Source organism: Salvelinus namaycush, chromosome 5, assembly GCF_016432855.1.
Source record: "Salvelinus namaycush isolate Seneca chromosome 5, SaNama_1.0, whole genome shotgun sequence".
In the NCBI taxonomy this organism is placed as follows: Eukaryota; Metazoa; Chordata; class Actinopteri; order Salmoniformes; family Salmonidae; genus Salvelinus; species Salvelinus namaycush.
The window spans coordinates 19,916,736-19,938,580 of record NC_052311.1 but is presented as its reverse complement, the minus strand read 5'-3'; the positions used below and the strand labels follow the sequence as shown (position 1 = coordinate 19,938,580).

At 40.7% G+C, this 21,845-nt stretch overlaps 1 protein-coding gene across 1 annotated transcript in view; it reads right to left on the bottom strand.

Annotated features, from left to right (window-relative positions):
• pdgfc (platelet derived growth factor c) overlaps window positions 1-18,088 on the bottom strand; it is a 71,386-nt gene extending 53,298 nt beyond the window's left edge. Inside the window, exon 1 of the mRNA XM_038992936.1 lies at window positions 17,208-18,088. Coding sequence (XP_038848864.1) covers window positions 17,208-17,379 — 172 coding nt within the window. The 5' untranslated portion in view covers window positions 17,380-18,088. The remainder of the gene's footprint in view (window positions 1-17,207) is intronic.
• Window positions 18,089-21,845: the final 3,757 nt, after the last annotated feature.

The window sequence follows — 21,845 nt, the reverse complement described above, 5'->3', positions numbered from 1 at the left end:
TTTTTAAAATGTTTTACAGGGAAGACAAAATATGTAAATCTATTAGCTAACCACGTTAGCAAAAGACACCACTTTTCTTACTCCATCAGTTTTTTACTCCATCAGTAGCTATCACAAATTCGACCAAATAAAGATATAAATAGCCACTAACCAAGAAACAACTTCATCAGATGACAGTCTGATAACATATTTATTGTATAGCATATGTTTTGTTCGAACAATTTGCATATTTCAGGTATAAATCATAGTTTACATTTCAGCTACAATCAGAAATTGCACCGAAAGCAGCCATAATATTTACAGACACCAACGTCAAATACCTAATTACTCATCATAAAACATTTCTGAAAAATACATAGTGTACAGCAATTGAAAGACAGGCATCTTGTGATTCCAGACAATATTTCCGATTTATTAAATGTTTTACAGCGAAAACAAAATGTAGCGTTATATTAGCATAGCCACAATAGCCAGAAACACTTGGGCGCCGACGACCAGTTCACATGCACGACAGATATTAGAAATAGCATCATAAAATGTTTCTTACTTTTGGTGATCTTCCGTCAGAATGTTGGACAAGGTGTCCTTTGTCCAGAACAGTCGTTGTTTGGATTTGGAACGGCAAATTTCCCTCTTCATTTAGCATGGGCACTTGCCAAGTGCTACGGAGCTCTCCAACGTCAACAAAGTCAGAGAACGGAACACGGCAAAACTCCCGAAAAAATTTAAATAATCTGATTAAACTATATTGAAAAAACATACTTTACGATGATATGGTCACATGTATCAAATAAAATCTAAGACGGAGATGTTAGTCGTCCATAACGAGAGCAAAACAGAATGCAAATCCATGTCCTCTTTCGCGCGCTCCAGAAACAGGAAGTGGACGGTCACGTCAAACAAAGAGCTTTAATTCCACCTCAGACCAAGATAAACACGAAATTTTTTCTCTCACCGCCTCTTGACAACCAGGGGAAGGTGTATGAAGTGTATGTAGACTCTTACGTATCATGCCCATGTATAGGCAGGAAGTTGAACAGAGCATCGATATCTGACATTCCACTTCCTGGTCAGGAAGTGTGCTGCAGAATGACTTCTGTTTCACTCAGAGAAATAATTCAAACGGTTTTAGAAACTAGAGAGTGTTTTCTATCCAATAGTAATAATAATATGCATATTGTACGAGCAAGAATTGAGTACGAGGCCGTTTGAAATGGGCACGATTTAACTGGCTACTCAATACTGCCCCTTGCAGCCATAACAGGTTAAGCCATTTTGCCACAACTTTGGAAGTATGCTTGGGGTCATTGTCCATTTGGAAGACTCATTTCCGACCAAGCTTCAACTTCCTGACTGATGTCTTGAGATGTTGCTTCAATATCTCCACATAATTTTCCTCCCTCATGATGCCATCTATTTTGTGAAGTGCACCAGTCCCTCCTGCAGCAAAACACCCCCACAACATGATTCTGCCACCCCCGTGCTTCACGGTTGGGATGGTGTTCTTCGGCTTGCAAGCCTCCCATTTTTCCCTCCAAACATAATAATGGTCATTATGGCCAAAAAGTTATATTTTTGTTTCATCAGACTAGAGGACATTTCTCCAAAAAGTACGATATTTGTCCCCATGTGCCGTTGCAAACCGTAGTCTGTTTTTTTTATGCCGGTTTTGGAGCAGTTACTTCTTCCTTGCTGAGCGGCCTTTCAGGTTATGTCGATATAGGACTCGTTTTACTGTGGATACACATACTTTTGTACCTGTTTCCTCCACATTCTTCACAAGGTCCTTTGCTGTTGTTCTGGGATTGATTTGAACTTTTCGCACCAAAGTACGTTCATCTCTAGGAGACAGAACGCGTCTCCTTCCTGAGCGGTATGACGGCTGTGTGGTCCCATGGTGTTTATACTTGAGTATTATTGTTTGTACAGATGAACGTGGTACCTTCAGGCATTTGGAAATTGCTCCCAAGGATGACCCAAACTTGTGGAGGTCTACCATTTTGGCTGATTTCTTTTAATTTTCCCATGGTGTCAAGCAAAGAGACACTGAATTTGAAGGTATGCCTTGAAATACATCCACAGGTACACCTCCAATTGACTCAAATAGTGTCAAATAGCCTATCAGAAGCTTCTAAAGCAATGACATTCTATGGAATTTTCCAAGCTGTTAAAAGTCACAGTCAACGTGTTGGTAAACTTCTGACCCACTGGAATTGTGATGCAATGAGGTACAAGTGAAATAATCTGTCTGTAAACAATTGTTGGAAAAATTACTTGTGTCATGCACAAAGTAGATGTCCTAACTGACTTGCCAAAACTATAGTTTGTTAACAAGACATTTGTGGAGAGGTTGAAAAATGAGTTTTAATGACTCCAACCTAAGTGTATGTAAACTTCCGACTTCAACTGTATATATACACACACATACACACACACAGTACCTGTCAAAGGTTTGGACACATCTCCCGGGTGGCGCAGTGGTCTATGGCACTGCATCGCACTTTTAGCAGTGCCACCAGAGACTCTGGGTTCAAGCACAGGCTCTGTCGCAGCCGGCCGCGACCGGGAGGTACATGGTGCGACGCACAATTGGGCTAGTGTCATCCGGGTTTGGCCGGTAGGGATATCCTTGTCTCATTGTGCACTAGTGACTCCTGTGGCGGGCCGGGTGCAGTGCATGCTGACCAGGTCACTAGGTGTATGGTGTTTCCTCCGACACAATGGTGCTGCTGGCTTCCGAGTTGGATGTGCGCTGTGTTAAGTAGCAGTGCGGCTTGGTTGGGTTGTGTTTTAGAGGATGCATGGCTCTCGACTTTCGTCTCTCCCGAGCCCGTATGGCAGTTTTAGCGATGAGACAAGACAGTAACGACTAACAATTGGATACCACAAAATTGGGGAGAAAAAGGGGGTAAAAAAATGTATAAAAAAGTTTGGACGCACCTACTCATTCCAGGTTTCTTCGTTATTTTTACTATTTTGGCATTATCTCAACGAGCTTCACCTGGAATGCTTTTCCAACAGTCTTGAAGGAGTTCCCACATATTCTGAGCACTTGTTGGCTGCTTTTCCTTCACTCTAGTATCCAACTCATCCAAAATCATCTCAAATGGGTTGAGGTCGGGTGACTGTGGAGGTTAGGTCATCTGATGCAGCCCTCCATCACTCTCCTCCTTGGTCAAATAGCACTTACACAGCCTGGAGGTGTGTTGGGTGATTGTCCTGTTGAAAAACAAATTATAGTTCCACTAAGCGCAAACCAGATGGGATGGCGTATTGCTGCAGAATGCTTTGGTAGACATACTGGTTAAGTGTCCCTTGAATTCTAAATAAATTACTGACAGTGTCACCAGCAAAGAACCATCACACCTCCTCCTCCATGCTTCACGGCGGGAACCACACATGCCGAGATCATCCGTTCACCTACTCTACGTCATACAAAGACACAGCGGTTGGAACCAAAAATCTCAAATTTGGACTCATCAGACCAAAGGACAGATTTCCACCAGTCTAATGTCCATTGCTCATGTTTCTTGGACCAAGCAAGTCTCTTCTTATTATTGGTGTACTTTAGTAGTGGTTTCTTTGCAGCAATTCAACCTGAAATGCCTGTTTCACACAGTCTCCTCTGAACAGTTGATGTTGAGATGTGTCTGTTACTTGAACTCTGTGAAGCATTTATTTGGACTGTCGTCTATTTGCTTATTTGAGCTGTTCTTGCCATTACATGGACTTTTACCAAATAAGGCTATCTTCTGTATACCACCCCTACCTTGTCACAACACAAATGATTGGCTCAAACGTTTTAAGAAGGAAATACATTCCACAAATTAACTTTTAACAAGGCACACCTGTTAATTGAAATGCATTCCAGTTCACCACATCATGAATCTGGTTGAGAGAATGCCAAGAGTGTGCAAAGCTGTCATCAAGGCATAGGGTGGCTACTTTGAAGAATCTCAAATATTAAATATATTTTGATGTGTTTAACACTGTTTTACTACATGATTCCATATGTGTTATTTCATAGTTTTGATGTCTTCACTATTATTCTACAATGTAGAAAATAGTAAAAATAAAGAAAAATCCTTGAATGAGTAGGTGTGTCCAAACTTTTAACTGGTACTGTATATATTTAAAAGTTTTATTGTTGGACATTAAAGACTGTAAAAACACTTAACCAGCTACAAGTGATTTTAATTTAAGAAATCTGTTAAAGTATTCCCACACATAATAGAGAGACACATGATCGTATACAAATGTAAGCAAGGTTTGAAATGATTATGTTTCGTCAAACATGATCTGTTTGGTCTTCTTGCGGTCAATTTGCAGTCTACAAAATATTTGTAATTATGTTCCGGCCCCCCGACCATACGCTCAACAAAAAATCTAGTTGATGATCCCTAATTTAGGTGATGTTGTGCAACCAAGTGAAATGTCTCATTTGGGGTTTTAGGGTGGGTTTCTGCATAGCACTTTGTGACATCGGCTGATGTAAAAAGGGCTTTATAAATACATTTGATTGATTGATTTTGTACATTTCAGTTTCCTTAAACTGAAGGCTGCAAATGACATAGGCAGACGAGCGCTAAACACTCAGTGTTCAGCTCCCTTTTTAACAGCCTCCACAGGTCATTAAGCTTCTGACTGTCCCAATTCGTCAAAGGGCCCACAGCCTTTTTCATTTAACTGTGGCTGCTAAAAAAACAGGTGCTAAATCATGTGTGTCTGTTTTCCTCCAAAAATAACCCATTGCATAAGACAAATGTTAGAGAAAGATAATACAAAAGCGGAATTATAATTGCAGAAGCATGTACTAAAAGCTTTGATTTTATCTTTAGAGATCATGAATATTCATGTACGAATGCACTTACAGATAAAATGACTGACTAATTTCCTTCTAGATGGATGCCTGAGAAACAGAGGTTTGCTCTAAAGCACACTTAAATTCAAATGCAGTCTTAAAAATGCTAATTTCCATCTTGGTAAGCATTGTGACTCTTATGAGAGGAAACTGCAGTTATGTCTAGAGATGGGAGGAGCCCAACTATGACCTCTAAATGATTCCACACATGCAGATGGCTGGTTAAAAAAAAAAGGTACAGTAGCAATTGCTTCAGGGTGAAGGGGACAAAGGGCATGTCTCAAAGTTCTGATGTTGCTGCCTCTCTTCGACCTAAAAACTCTGGAGGATGCCAGCTGTAGCTCTTTAACTAGGCAAGTCAGTTAAGAACAAATTCTTATTTACAACGACGCCCTACCGGGGAACAGTGGGTTAACAGCAGAACGACAGATTTCTACCTTGTCAGCTCAGGGATTCGATCCAGCAACCTTTTGGTTACTGGCCCAACACTTTAACCACTAGGCTACCTGCTACCCCATCATTGCAGTAGAGACAAGGAAAGGAAGCCTCAAGGAGAGGACTACTAAGACACCCATAGGGCACTATAATTTAAAGGAAGTTTAAAGGGCAGATATTATGTAATTACCTCGATTGACTGAAGTACTTATTTCCTTTTTTTAAATCCACTATTATTCCTCATAATTTGTTCTTCAACCATGTCAAATCAAAATCAAACTTTATTTGTCACATGCGCCGAATACAACATGCTACCTTGCAGGCCCTTAACCAACAGTGCAGTCAGGTCTTTAATGATGTCAGGTCTTTAATGATGTCAGGTTTGTGCTAATACCACCTTTCTCCTTTTGTTTGCCTTTTTTATACACTGGAAGGTAAGATTTTTTTCACAGGTGTGAGGTGTTGACGTGTTGTATCTACAGTACTTTTCTGACACACCCTGACTGCCCTACAGTTCCTCTAGCTGCTTGAACTCTATGAGTGCACTCAAGATGAAAGATTCCTCTTGATTAGTCATTCATCATCTTGAGGAAGTTAGTTTAGTGAGATTAAGAAATCACAGAAGTAGATTACAAATGCATTTTAGGAAATGATTGCAAAACAACATCCATCAAAACAATGTCACACCTTGAAAATGTTGAAAAGTATATCTTGAGGCGTTTTAATTGAGCTCCTCCTGTCACACGTTATCTCTGTGAGATATTGCGAAAACAAGCAGAGCCTTGTATGATTATTTTCACAGCTCCACACCATGACATTACACAAGATACTTTTCTCTTGCTAAGGTAACACGCATGTGTCTAGTACCTTCACACTCACGTCACTGTACTGACATGGTTTCAAGTGATATAAGATGAAAAGTTATTACTTGGCCCACTTCTTACCAATTATTGTGGTACAGTATGTTAGGGTTATGATTGTTATGTTGGTACCCCAGGACCACAGTATATTATTTACCATCACTATGTACATAGTATCTGACTCATTACTGGGCCTATAAAAATCCATTGACACCATCTGATCTCCAATCGGTGCCAGATATAAGCCAACTCGATGACCTAAGGCCTGTCAACAGGTGGGAGGGGAGACAAATTGTAGAACAAACTTTGTCCCGTCAAGCTGAATAGAATGAAAGATGGAGTTTGACAAATGGGGTGACACATGATAGATTGGGCTTGTCAATGGCATCTCAATAGCCAGCAGGGCTCCTGGGTTATTTTAATTCTGTCATCTAAGAGAAACAGCTGAGCAGATGTTTGGTTTGCCGTTGGGGAGAAAATTAAAAAGGGTCTCACACCTTTACTGATAACCGGAGGACCTGTCGCCAGACTGCAATTGATTGAGATAAAGATTGGTTGATAAATTCGGCCTCCCTTCAGGCGCTGCTGTAGCTCAATCTTTACCTTGTTTTCGGTTTGTCCTTTTCCCACCCTGACTGTATTATCAATAGCTATGCACGTGTTAGCACTAGCACGGACTGTTGCCAAAGGGATGATAGCCCGTTGCTAATGTTTCCAAATGTATCACCTCATGATTTACACCGTCCTTGCGTTAATAGGATTGGGAGTGAAAAGCCTGAGACAATATTAAGCTTTTTATATCTGATAGTGTCATTCTGCATTGTCAGACAGTCATGGCCGCCAATGAGACAGACCTAGCCTTGCTCCATTACAATCAGTCTGCTAAATCAATATGCCTTCATCAATAAAAAGGAGATTCCCGAATACATTGACAGGCCATCTGCACCGTGCACCACACGTATCTCCAGAACACAGTTGCTCAAATCATTACAGTGAGTCTTACCGAAGAGCTAGCTAACAGCCTACTGTGCATTTCATTCCATTTGGGCTCTGGGAAATGGATACCCCTCCCAGGGGAGCTAGTGTGGGTACTGCAAGGGGCAGCATATGTGTAGTGTACTGAAAACCTATTTGTGCTTTGGAAAAAGCCATGCATTCTCCAAATAGTATGTGTGATTGGGTTACGGACTCCGTATGCTAGTGGCATACTGTCATATATCAAATCCCACCATGTGCAAGGCGATATAATCCAGCTACTCAGGACACTGGTGAACCCGTGATTACTGGGACAGGTGCTTTTTTACTTTTCCTATAAATGTATTATGGCTGGCATATTTCTGGTCTTAGGTTAATGGTTTCTCGATTTTTCTCACTCAGTTCAGATGACACCCAAGGCAGAAACAGTCAGGATTTGATTTCTATAGATCCACTTGAATTATAGTATAGCTTAAATAAGTGGAACTGAGAGCAAGCAAGACAGAAACAAAATATGAACCATATTATGTGCACTCATTGTACCTACCTCTAGACTTCAAGGTGTGTCATAGGAACCACGCATGGACCCAAAGCTAAGTCATTGAAAATGGCGTGGAACTATGCATGATTAATCATCATTTTGAACTGCATTAAGCTCCCCTACTCACTCACTCACTCACTCACTCACTCACTCACTCACTCACTCACTCACTCACTCACTCACTCACTCACTCACTCACTCACTCACTCACTCACTCACTCACTCACTCACTCACTCACTCACTCACTCACTCACTCACTCACTCACTCACTCACTCACTCACTCACTCACTCACTCACTCACTCACTCACTCACTCACTCACTCACTCACTCACTCACTCACTCACTCACTCACTCACTCACTCACTCACTCACTCACTCACTCACTCACTCACTCACTCACTCACTCACTCACTCACTCACTCACTCACTCACTCACTCACTCACTCACTCTAGCTATATGAGGCCAGGCATGTGAGAACAACTGATGAGGGGCTCCTGTAAAACTCTTAACAGTATATAAGCTCTATACGTAACCCCATAAGAGACAGTGGACGGAATAAAGGGCTAATACTTATTTTCCATGTTCAGACTTCACATCTCAACCTGCAGCGAGAAGTTGATCTTGCTCTGATATCATAATTCATGCGTAGCAGATCATGCATCACTATCTCTCAGACTTACATTAGAAATTAGCTCAGTTGAGATAATAAATGCCTCAAAAAATGTACAGCATATCCAATAACTGTGAGGAGAGGACTTTGTTTGCTGTGTTTCAAACATAGTGGCACCTTCAGATTGTTACAATGGAGAAGAACATGCGGGTGGAACAGAGGGATTGGTACCAAATTGCTGGGTCAGTAGCATATTTCCTACCAGTGAGTGTCTTTCATCTCAGTCCTGCCACCCTGAATCATGCAAAAAGTGAGGCTGCATTGTTATTTTTTGGTGTGTGTGGGCTGCTGGAGGCATATATTGAAGTCACGCTTGTAAAACAATCATAGATTTCTTCAGGAAATCCATGATCACAATGGGAGTTGTCAGGAATCATTTATCAGAATGGTCATTTGTGAATACAGTAGTCTGGTTTTCTGTCTGGTCAATGATTGAAACAAAATGTGTTTACATGTCACATCTGAGTAATTCATGTTCTGTGAACATTTAACATAGCGACCACCGACCAGTCCCTCACTAACCAGCTGTGATCTCCTACCAAAGCAATAAAACTTTGTTCCCTTCTCTGCAACATGCAAGCACAGAATCAACAGCAAATGTTGGCTACCATGCTGTGTTGTCATGTGTTGCTGCCATGCTATGTTGTCGTCTTAGGTCTCTTTATGTAGTGTTGTGTTGTCTCTCTTGTCGTGATGTGTGTTTTGTCCTATATTTTGATTTAATTTATTTTTAATCCCAGCCCCCATACCCACAGGAGGCCTTTTGCCTTTAGTTAGGCCGTCATTGTAAATAGGAATTTGTTCTTAACTGACTTGCCTAGTTAAATAAAGGTTAAATAAAATAAAAATCCATCTGTATATTAGAAGCCACAGCTGCACAACATTTCAGTACTTGTCCGGGGTCATGCTCCTTGTCAATCAATCGCAAGGTGACGGCTGAGCCCCACGCAGTGAAGAGGAGATGGAACAGGACACTTTCAAATAGTTCTCTGACAGGGGTCGATGACATCTGCCAAACTATGTAGACATACCCTCCAGAGATGGTAACCAAGGTCAACTCATCACATCTACCCTCTGCCAAAATTGTAAGTCCAATGGAATTCAGTTTGCTTTCAAAACAGCTAATATCCCCCACAGACGGCTTAAGTCTATGTTAGTGCAGGGCTGTTCCAGCGATGTACTAATCGCAGGTTGACGTTTATTGTCATGGGTCTTGCCCTGGAGGCAGAACTGCACGGTTTCTGCTAGATCGGCCAGCTCCAAAGTCAAAATTGGCTATATCATAAAAATTCATGAAAGCTAAAATGAGCTTTCGGTCTTAATTTAAGGTTAGGGTTAGACATTGGGGTTAGTAGTGTGGTTAAGGTTAGGGTTTAAGGTTAGGGTTCAAATCAGATTTTATGACTTTGTGGCTGTACCAGCTAGTGACCACTCTGCAGAGCTGCCTCCAGTACATTAGTCCTTTCAATAAATGCCAACCTGCGTACTAATCCTTAAACACAGTTACAGATAACCCAAATGTAATAAGTTTGGAAACGTCAATATGAGCTACATTGAGAGGAAGCAACCGCATGAAAAATGCTTTAATTACCCAACAGTAATGCACTGATTATGCCAACAGTAATATTTACACGCCATATTTAATTCTCTCGTGTAGTCGTTTCAGAAATGCTTTCTCCTCAAGACATTTCCCAAGGAAATGTCGGCCTATGCAATGTTTCATGTAATGACACAATAGTTACATGTAGCCTATTTCACCTCAACGACCCGAGTAAGGTCAATTTTTTTGAAAATGCCAAATTGATTATTTCAAGTGTGCAATGAGCACATAAACCACTGGCAGAAGTGCAGCTGAGAGACAAGAGGCTTGAGGAAAAGATGCTGCCCAGCAGTAGATGACAGGTATTTGCGCTGACAGGTTATCCTGACTTGAGGCAGACATACTCCACCCTTCATGTCTAGACCGCACCGGGCAGACTTTCTTCTCTCTCAAAAATGTCAATGTTAGCGTTGGGCTATTTACAGTGGCGTGTTTATATGACCAAATTTATGTGCTCTTGATATTTTTGTCTCCTCTGGGAAACGTGGTGCTTGGACTCGGTGGTCGGCTCCAAACCGAATAGATTTTCAGCTCTAGGCCTAATTCAAAGAAATAATAGATAAAGAAACACTTGCTATATTGGATGTGCTGTAGCAATTGTTCAAAGGTAGCTGATAACATTCATTAACTTCTACTGCTATCTAAGAATCTCTCTTGAATTTAAGTTTCAATGAGGCATTTCATTTTGCAGGAAATAAGGAAAGTCTCTTAAAATGGAGCAATAGGTTTTCATGTCCATGTTCCTGGTCTAGGATTGGTTGGCTTTGTGTCTCGACAGTAATTAAGTCACTGGTTCACAGGTGTAAACATGCAAAAAGTTACAATGAAATTGCCCAAATTGAAGATCTAAAACTGTAATACGAACATGACACTGCTATTCATAATTTGCATGAATCCATAACTGTCATTGACACTCAGCATGCTGGCTATAGTTTGGGTCTGTAAGGCCTTGACTGGAAGATTAAGTTGAGGACACAGATGTTCCCTATCCACATAGTATAGGAAGACTATTCCCCACTTACTCTTTAAAAGGACAAGAAGGGAATGTATTGTGATAGAAAAAGAAAAGGCATGCGCCGTTACAGAACTGTGGCTGGATGGGCGACCCTCCCCACAGGGACATATCAACGAGAATGTCAAGATTTTTTTTTTTGTGTCCTAGAAAAAAAGACACTCAGGATGCTGACCTGAAAAGGACATTGATTCTGCTGAAAACAACCGGGCCTTACAAAGTACCTGGGGGTAATGTTGATACTGCAAGTGAGAGAGAAGCCACCGCCTGCCTGGAGAGGCTTTTCTCTGCCAATGCAGAGCTTAAAAACCTGTGACCCAGTTCCCTTGAGAAACTCCCTCCTGCTTGGGGAGAATGTACACTCGCTGCCCAAAATGACAAACAGCAGGCAGGCGGTGGCATGCTCGCCTGCCAAATACAGTTCTCCGACGTTCAAGTTGTGCTGACAGCAAAAACATAGACACTGTTATCTACTGTTAGTCCTCACTTGAGACTCTGAGGTGGTGAGAGGGGAACAAGTCTACATGGACTGCTTGTGGAGAGAATGACTGTGTTTGGTGTCTCAGTGAGGAAAGGCTCTTGTGTGGTCAGTATATTTTCTGGTCTATTTGTGTTGCAATGTCCTTACAAGTGGGTAAAAAATTACCCATTTTACTTTTAGGCATTTTTTTGTTGTCAGTGTAGGCCGACTACCTTAGTGCGAGTAACTAACTGTACATTGCTACAGTACATTAGTTCACCCTGAGAAACTTATTTAGAGAAACATCTGAACCGTATTAAAGAATAACTTGATATTCCAAATCCTTTTGGTGTTGTTTCACCAGTTTACAGCTATCCCGTAATTTCAAATAAAATATAAACTTAACCACTATGGGATCCACTTAACACAACAACAGACTGGTACCGTGAATCCCAGCTGACAAACTGGTAGCTGTCAACAGACTGGGCTAACAGCTATATTCACCACCCTAGTGAGTCCAGCACACATTGGATAATCATTGCCTGATAGGGAGAGGTGTTACTTCCTAAACAGAGCAAAACATGCAATATGCTGACTTCAACAAATCCCACACCACACACAAGGCTATGGGTTTGATTTTTGGAAATGATGCTTGTCTCTGTATGGAACTACACAGTACATTAAGTTTAAAAAAAGTTTGTCAAATCTCCAGATAGATAAGGGCCAGAGAGTGACTTGAGATTTGCAAGAATAACTTCAAGTTTGATGCAACTATCCATTGACGTCAACGCATGAAACGAAAGTTCCACCTCCATGTATAGCTACATCTCAAGTCCTATTCATGGTCTGAAGTGACCTAACATACTACAGACCATTATGCATGTTGGTTCCTTATCGTCTGTTTGTTTGTTTGTATCGGGACCTATTGAATGCACAATGCACTTCTGTGTCCCCAGACTAGAGGTCAACCGATTAATCGGAATGGCAGATTAATTAGGGCCGATTTCAAGTTTTCATAACAATCGGTAATCGGCATTTTTGGACACCGATTCTGGCCGATTACATTGCACTCCACGAGGAGACTGCGTGGCAGGCTGACTACCTGTTATGTGAGTGCAGCAAGGAGCCAAGGTAAGGTGCTAGCTAGCATTAAACATATCTTATAAAAAACAATCAATCTTAACATAATCACTAGTTAACTACACATGGTTGATGATATTACTAGTTTATCTAGTTTGTCCTGCGTTGCATATAATCGATGCGGTGCCTGTTAATGTATCATCGAATCACAGCCTACTTCGCCAAACGGGTGATTTAATAAGCGCATTCGCGAAAAAAGCACTGTCATTGCACCAATGTGTACCTAACCATAAACATTAACGCCTTTCTTCGAAAGGTACCTAACCATAAACATTAACGCCTTTCTTAAAATCAATACACAAGTTTATATTTTTAAACCTGCATATTTAGTTAATATTGCCTGCTAACATGAATTTCTTTTAACTAGAGAAATTGTGTCACTTCTCTTGCGTTCAGGGTATATGCAGCAGTTTGGGCCGCCTGGCTCGTTGCGAACTGTGTGAAGACCATTTCTTCCTAACAAAGACAGCCAACTTCGCCAAACGGGAGATGATTTAACAAAAGCGCATTTGCGAAAAAAGCACAATCGTTGCACGAATGTACCTAACTATAAACATCAATGCCTTTCTTAAAATCAATACACAGAAGTATATATTTTTAAACCTGCATATTTAGGTCAAAGAAATTCATGTTAGCAGGCAATATTATCTAGGGAAATTGTGTCACTTCTCTTGCGTTCATTGCACGCAGAGTCAGGGTATATGCAACAGTTTGGGCCGCCTGGCTCGTTGCGAACTGTGTGAAGACCATTTCTTCCTAACAAAGACAGCCAACTTCGCCAAACGGGAGATGATTTAACAAAAGCGCATTTGCGGAAAAAAGCACAATCGTTGCACGAATGTACCTAACTATAAACATCAATGCCTTTCTTAAAATCAATACACAGAAGTATATATTTTTAAACCTGCATATTTAGGTCAAAGAAATTCATGTTAGCAGGCAATATTATCTAGGGAAATTGTGTCACTTCTCTTGCGTTCATTGCACGCAGAGTCAGGGTATATGCAACAGTTTGGGCCGCCTGGCTCGTTGCGAACTAATTTGCCAGAATTTTACATAATTATGACATAACACTGAAGGTTGTGCAATGTAACAGCAATATTTAGGCTTATGGATGCCACCCGTTAGATAAAATAAGGAACGGTTCCATATTTCACTGAAAGAATAAACGTTTTGTTTTCGAAATGATGGTTTCCAGATTTGACCATATTAATGACCTAAGGCTTGTATTTCTGTGTGTTTTATATTATAATTAAGTCTATGATTTGATAGAGCAGTCTGACTGAGCGGTGGTAGGCAGCAGCAGGCTCGTACGCATTCATTCAAACAGCCCTTTCCTGCGTTTGCCAGCAGCTCTTCGCAATGCTTCAAGCATTGTGCTGTTTATGACTTCAAGCCTATCAACTCCCGAGATTAGGCTGGCAATACTAAAGTACCTATTAGAACATCCAATAGTCAAAGGTACATGAAATACAAATGGTATAGAGAGAAATAGTCCTATAATAACTACAACCTAAAACTTCTTACCTGAGAATATTGAAGACTCATGTTAAAAGGAACAACCAGCTTTCATATGTTCTCATGTTCTGAGCAAGGAACTTAAACATTAGCTTTTTTACATGGCACATATTGCACTTTTACTTTCTTCTCCAACACTTTGTTTTTGCATTATTTAAACCAAATTGAACATGTTTCATTATTTATTTGAGACTAAATAGATTTTATTGATGTATTATATTAAGTTAAAATAAAAGTGTTCATTGTTCATTCAGTATTGTTGTAATTGTCATTATTACAAATATATATATGCAAAAATCGGCCAATTAATCGGTATCGGCTTTTTTTGGTCCTCCAATAATAGGTATCGGTATCGGTATCGGCGTTGAAAAATCATAATCGGTCGACCTCTACCCCAGACATCCATGTATACGTGAAAAGCTGCACATTTCCATTGGCATGTGAGTTCTATTAACCTCCCGTAATCCCCTAATCTGTCTGTTTCAGAACAGCAGCCCCTGTGATCATTGGCATGTCTTGCATGTTCCTCGGCTTCCTGGACTGGTGCTGAAAGAGGCGACACTAGATTATCCCTAGGTAATCTGCACCTCGTACTAAAATCTGCAGCTGGGTTCTTGAATCTTTGGAAAAATAGTTTCAGAAGTTTGATTTTGAGGCAGTTTAATTTGGCTGACAATGCAATGCCAACACTCACTTATCAACTGCAAGATCGTGGAAAAGACACTGTAAATATTTAAGCATATTAACAAAATGTTAATTCATCAAGAAACAATCCAACCTGAAACCCAAAGTGTAATAAGCTACAATACAAGAAGTGGTTTAAAGTGGTTTAATTAGTGGCTGAGCCTCCCTCACTGGAGATGTGAGCCAAGTGGAACAGAATGAGAATGTCATGGCCGATCGTTACTGCCTGACACACCAAGCGAATAGGACTCCATCTTCTGTAATAAAGATGAAAGCCTATGTATCAGGTTGCATAACAACAGTCAACAACAACAGTTCCCTTGGAGAAAGTTACTGTAGTACAGGGACTGCACTAGTAACCATGCTGAGACTGATAGTAGAGTGACCATACTAGCAACCATGCTGAGACTGATAGTAGAGGGACCACACTAGCAACCATGCCGAGACTGATAGTAGAGGGAACACACTAGCAACCATGCTGAGACTGATAGTAGAGGGACCACACTAGCAACCATGCTGAGACTGATAGTAGAGGGACCACACTAGCAACCATGCTGAGACTAATAGTAGAGGGACCACACTAGCAACCATGCTGAGACTGATAGTAGAGGGACCACACTAGCAACCATGCTGAGACTGATAGTAGAGGGACCACACTAGCAACCATGCTGAGACTGATAGTATAGGGACCACACTAGCAACCATGCTGAGACTGATAGTAGAGGGACCACACTAGCAACCATGCTGAGACTGATAGTAGAGGGACCACACTAGCAACCATGCCGAGACTGATAGTATAGGGACCACACTAACAACCATGCTGAGACTAATAGTAGAGGGAACACACTAGCAACCATGCTGAGACTGATAGTAGAGGGACCACACTAGCAACCATGCTGAGACTAATAGTAGAGGGAACACACTAGCAACCATGCTGAGACTGATAGTAGAGTGACTGCAACTCTCCCAGGACTGTCACTCTCCCAGTAACCACCACTAAACATGCCAGATAGGGCTAGCTTTCAGTATCAAATTGTCGCCGAGCATTAGCAATCAACCACACTGGAGCGCTGGTGAAACACTCACACGTCAGAGCCAAAGGTTACCGTTAGCCAGGGCCTTTATTATCATTCAATGTGTGGCCACTGTTTGCCAATGGAGGAGCTGCATGCAGGAATGCGAGGTATGCAAATTAGGTGTTTGGGGTGAAGGGTAGCCTAGCGGATGGTTGACAGTTCGAATCCTGTGTCTAACGGGAAAAATGGGGCGGGAAGTGAGCTAGCAACCAGATGGTTGCTGGTATCAAATTCTAGATGCCATTGCCTGCCGTTGTGCCCTTGAGCAAGGCACTTAACCCCCCACAACAACAGGTCCCCGGGTGCCCAGTGTGGCAGCCCCCTGCACCAGTCCAAAACCTGTATATGTATGTGTATTTATTTGTGCCTTTCTGAGGGGTTGGGTTAAAAGTGAAAGTCACATTTCGGTTGGACCTTATGTGCAATTGACCAATAAAGTGATCTTACTCTTAAGAAGAATGTTTAATGTTTTAAGTAAGACATAGGGTGACATATGAATTACCACAACATGTGGGGGCTGTGCATTAGAAACTATTTTTGTTGTTAGTGACACTGTAATTATATGGTAATGACGCTGGTAAGTATTGAATAAACAAAGTTTGAGATAGTGAATCAGAATTAGTCTAAAGCAAAAATCTGCAAACAGTTTACATATAATAAACGAATGGAAAGAGTACATTGCTATACGCCGCCTAGTGTATGCTTCATCAAATAATGTTAAATTAACTGCAAAATTACCTGGATGCAAAAGCTAGTTATGAATTTATGCACAGGTGTGCACATCCATGCACACAGGCACACACACACACCTCATCACAACAACAGATTGATTCCAAGTTCAACATGCTGGAAATAATAAATTATTTGCAGAGATTATTAATTGGACAGTCTCTTACAATTTATGTATGTCTTATCACCACATTTATTTGACTTTAAAAGGGGAAATAACAACAAAACAAAAAACTATTTGACAGTCTAAATCAGTGGGGTTCAGAGAATAAGCAAATTACATCACCTGGAATGACTACCATTGAATGAATGGAGCCTTTTACGATCATAGAGAAAACCTCTCTCAGGGGACATTACATTTCAGAGGGGTTTCCCCCTTAAACACACACGGGCACACTTGAAAGGTAAAGGTAATAATATCCACTTCCTATCCTGGATAATGCTGTTTGAACTGAATAAAACGTATTCATTCATTGCTGTTTAAACTCAAGCAAGATGTGCTTTGTAAGAGGAGTATGTTTGAGTTCTGGAAGTTTATGTATGAGCAGGAATGGATATGTGAGAATTGTTAAAGTTCTTTATTTCCAACTCAACCCATGTTAAAAGTGACAGCTAAACACACATTCAAAACACGCAACTTACCGTTTTGTTCCTTTAAACTTGGTTGTTGGAATTTGCTGACATGACTTGATTCAGCTTCTGAGCCATGTTGTTGGAGAAGCGATACAAACAGGATTAATAATGGAAGGATCATTTGGATTAGTGGCGGACAGCGATTACAAAACACTGTTGATGAGACGTTTAGTACCACCATGCACAAACGTTGTTTGGATGACAACAATGCTGTTTTGGACACATTTGTAGCGGATAAACGCAGAGTAAAATCGACATAATCTCATCCAAATACGGAGTCCTTTGAAAAACGTCAAAAAAATCCCGTAATATCCACAAAAGAATAACTTTGAAACCAACGGCCGTCTCGCAAGACAAACTGGTTCCGATGCAAGTGCGCACCTGTGGAGTATATGGAAAATTGGCTTGGAAGTTAGAAAGTCACTGCTGCGCTTGAACTAAATCACATATCCACTTTAAAGTTCCAACAAAGGCACCGAAGTACTTATATATTGAGTGAAATAAATCGTAAATTCTTAAATCTTGAACTTTTTGTCCAAGGAGAAGTGCGATACTGTTGCCTGCGCGCGACATTCATTAGTTTCCAAAGTCTCCGCCGTCTGCAAGTCCAATCCACAGATTTGCAGGCATTACAATAAACTTCACATTAACCGCAGATACCACAAGAGTGCAGTGCAATTCGATACAGTTTGTACAGTGGATGATATTGCAGAGCACACATAACTCCAGTTGTTTGGTGAGGTCTTGGCTCAGTGGCTGTTGACTGGAACTAAACTATGCTGGAGACTGGAGCTAAACTGTCGCTAAAAGTGAGACGACAAGGTCTGGATTTTTGGAAAAGCAGACTGCCAACTGAACTGACGACACAACAGGTGCTATACAAAAAGTAAAACTTCCTAGTGAAGAAAACTACACGGGAAGTTAACTATTCAGTTGCTGCAGCTCTCCTGGTGTATGTCCAGCTAGCACATTTGGTTCCTTGGAAGTTGCGGGAACATACGTTTTTGGTTTCCAGTTGGTTCTGGGAACAAAGCCATAAAACGGGTAAAACATAATGTTTTCTAAACGTTCTGAGAACGGAAGTGAACATTTCGCCTGTTCTGGGAAGTAAATGTTTAGGTTGCAGGGAGATTCTCAGAACGTTTTACTATAGTTAAAGTTACCTGAAAGTTTTCCTGGGAGGTTTTATTAACGCTCTGAGAGCGGAAATTTTTGGCAATTTTGAGTTTTTTGAATAACTTCCTTAAATCTTTCACTGAATGTTTCAATAAGACTTTTAATAACACTGCTAGCTTATTTTGGGTTAACTTTTAAACTCCACGCACAGACAGGGCACATGGAAATTAATTCCCTTAGGCATTTATTTTTTATTATTTAACCAGGTAGGCAAGTTGAGAACAAGTTCTCATTTACAATTGCGACCTGGCCAAGATAAAGCAAAGCAGTTCGACACATACAACAACACAGAGTTACACATGGAGTAAAACTGTCACGTTCCTGACCTATTGTTCCTTTTTCTTTTATTTATTTAGTTGGTCAGGGCGTGAGTTGGGGTGGGTTGTCTATGTGTGTTTTTCTATGTTGGGGTTTTGTGTTCGGCCTGGTATGATTCTCAATCAGAGGCAGCTGTAGATCGTTTGTCCCTGATTGAGAATCATACTAAGGCAGCCGGGGTTTCACGTGTGTTTTGTGGGTGGTTGTATCGCGTGTCTGTGTTAGCACCACACGGGACTGTTTGCGGTTTGTCACGTTTGTTGTTTTTGTATGTTAAGTGTTCAGTCTGTTTTCATTAAATAATCATGGACACTAACCACTCTGCATATTGGTCTGATCCTTCTCGCCTCTCCTCCTCGTCCGAGGAGGAGGATTACGACGATCGTTACAAAAACAAACATACAGTCAACAATACAGTAGAAAAATAAGTCTATATACAATGTGAGCAAATGAGGTGAGATAAGGGAGGTAAAGGCAAAAAAAGGCCATGGTGGCGGAGTAAATACAATATAGCAAGTAAAACACTGGAATGGTAGATTTGCAGTGGAAGAATGTGCAAAGGCATTAATCCTGCAAACACATTTATTTTTTATTGTGACACGGCATGAGTGAGATTTGAACCTATAATCTTCTGTTCTGTATTTGTCATTTAGCAGACACTCTTATCCAGAGCAATTTACACTTACTGCATTCGTTTTAAGATAGCTTGGTGGGACAACCACAAATCACAGTTAAAGTAAGTACAATTTTCTTCAATAAAGTAGCTATCAAGTCAGACCTAGTAAGGGGGAAAAAAGTAAAGTGCAAGTGTTAGTTCACAAAAAGTTCACAAAAGGGGGGTGCTGTGGGATAATTTAAGATACTCTTTGAAGAGGCAGGGTTTCAGATGTTTTCGGGAAGATGGGCAGGGACTCTGCTGTCCTAGCTTCACGGGGAAGCTGGTTCCAGCATTGGGGTGCTTATAATCTTCTGTTCTCTGTCCATGGAATTATTCCAGTGCGCCACCAGGATGGAGCTAGCGTGCCATGTTTTTTTTAATGCATACAAAGCTGTTCATTTTAGTCTATTAAACAGACCCCATTTCAAGGAAACAAGATCAGGTGTGGCCAATTACGGGGCTCAGCCATCACACATTAACACACTTAACAAGATAGAGGATAGAGAGAGTTCTGTTGATGCTGAGAACGGAATGTAGAGTATATGTTTAAGTGATAATGCCAGAGAAGCCGGTGTTTGAAGGAAATATTGGCACGGGTATTGTTAGGCCCGAGACGAAGTCGCCAATATATCCTTCAAACACCGGCTTCAGAGGGCATTATCACTTTTATACAACGGGTTACCAACATATTCAAATAATGATTGACATGTTTTCATTATAAATGTTATTTTGATTAATTTATTCATACGATTTCATCCTTCCACAAGATATAGTCCCGACCCTAATCTAGGGTTGCTACCCAAGCAGGCTGGTCGTTCGTTCTATCGGTTCGGTTGCTAGAGACGCGACCCATTCGTACAGTCTATTTGTTCTGTATCGCTCGTTCTAAATGTTCCATTGCTATACTGGCTGGCAACGTTCTTATCCCTTGCTTGCTAGCTAGCCAACTACGACAAATGTACAGTCACGTCAAAAAATGCAGCCAGAATAACTGCAAAGTAGCTGCATTTGCATTTGTTTAAGCTGTTTTCTAGAGACATTTATTTGGATGCATCCATAACAATGAGCTAATGAAGTGCGATTTCGCCTGGCATAAAAAATATGCTCACCTGTCAGGACACTGTGTTGTTTAGAGGAGCTAGCCAACAATATAGCTAACACAATCACTTCAAACTGGAAAGACTGCAAACTACCTGCACATTGTTTCGTTTTACCTTTTCATTTGACATTTCTTTGTATATATCCATAAAAATGATGCCAACTGATTAACGATTTCGACTGGCTGAGAAACGCTGCTTGCCTGTCTGTCTCGTCCCGACTTCCCACATGTTCATTACTATGGGACAACTGGAGATTGAATTTGATTATGAAACAATGTTGCAAATGTCGGAGAGACAGACAGCAAGATTTATACAAATCTTGAAAACTACATTTTAGTGTAAAAGAAATGTGCGATAATGTCTAGATGCATTTTATAGTGGAGACATACATACATTTCTTGACTGGGCTGATGAGACAGTGGATTAAGCTGTCAGATGGAACAGAGTAAATAGGCATTTTAACATCATAGATTTAGCCGTTGGTAAATTGTAGAATAGACACCAGCTGGAATGCGGGTTTAACCAATCAGCATTCAGGATTAGACCAACCCAATTTTAATTATAAACTGGGTGATTCTGGCCCTGAATGCTGATTGGCTGACAGCCGTGGTATATCAGACCGTACACCACAGGTATGTCAAAACATTTATTTTTACTGCGCTAATTATGTTGGTGACCAGATTATAATAGCAACAAGGCACCTCGGGGGTTTATGGCCTATTGCCAATATTCCACAACTAAGAGCTGTATCCAGGCACCACATGTTGTGCCTTGCGTAAGAACAGCCCTTAGCCGTGGTATATTGGCCATATACTACACCCCCTTGTGCCTTATTGCTTAAATAACATTTTTAGAACATTCTCTGAACGTTACTAAAGTTTTTTTGTGATTTCTATGGAAAGTTTTCTTAATGTTCTCTGAACAATTTGACAACATGTCTTTAAATAGGACCATGAGGAAACCTGTAAGAAACATTATGCTGAAGTACCGAAATTCCCACAGAACAACATTGTTTCTTAATGTTCTCTGAACTATTTGAGAACATTCCAAATGTCAAACCAGTTGGAGAAGGTTCCTAGAACATTACCAAAATTGAAATTAAATGTAACCATGTTTGAACTTTAAGGAAGAGTTCTGTTAAAGTATGTTATTTTGTTAAGTTGCTTAAATGTGCTGAGAATGTTCCAAAACCAAGCAACTATCCTGCAGAATTTCCAGAAAGTTGTGTGAAGGTTGTATGCAAAATAACCATAGGACAAACATGCTCTAGAGTCTATTGATGCATCCATGCCTCACACAGTGAAGTCATTTTGAGTATTGATTATCTCCCGGTGTTTTTATACTAGAGATCTACCGTTTCTTATAGTGGCTGAAGCTCAATCCCATCTTTCTGCT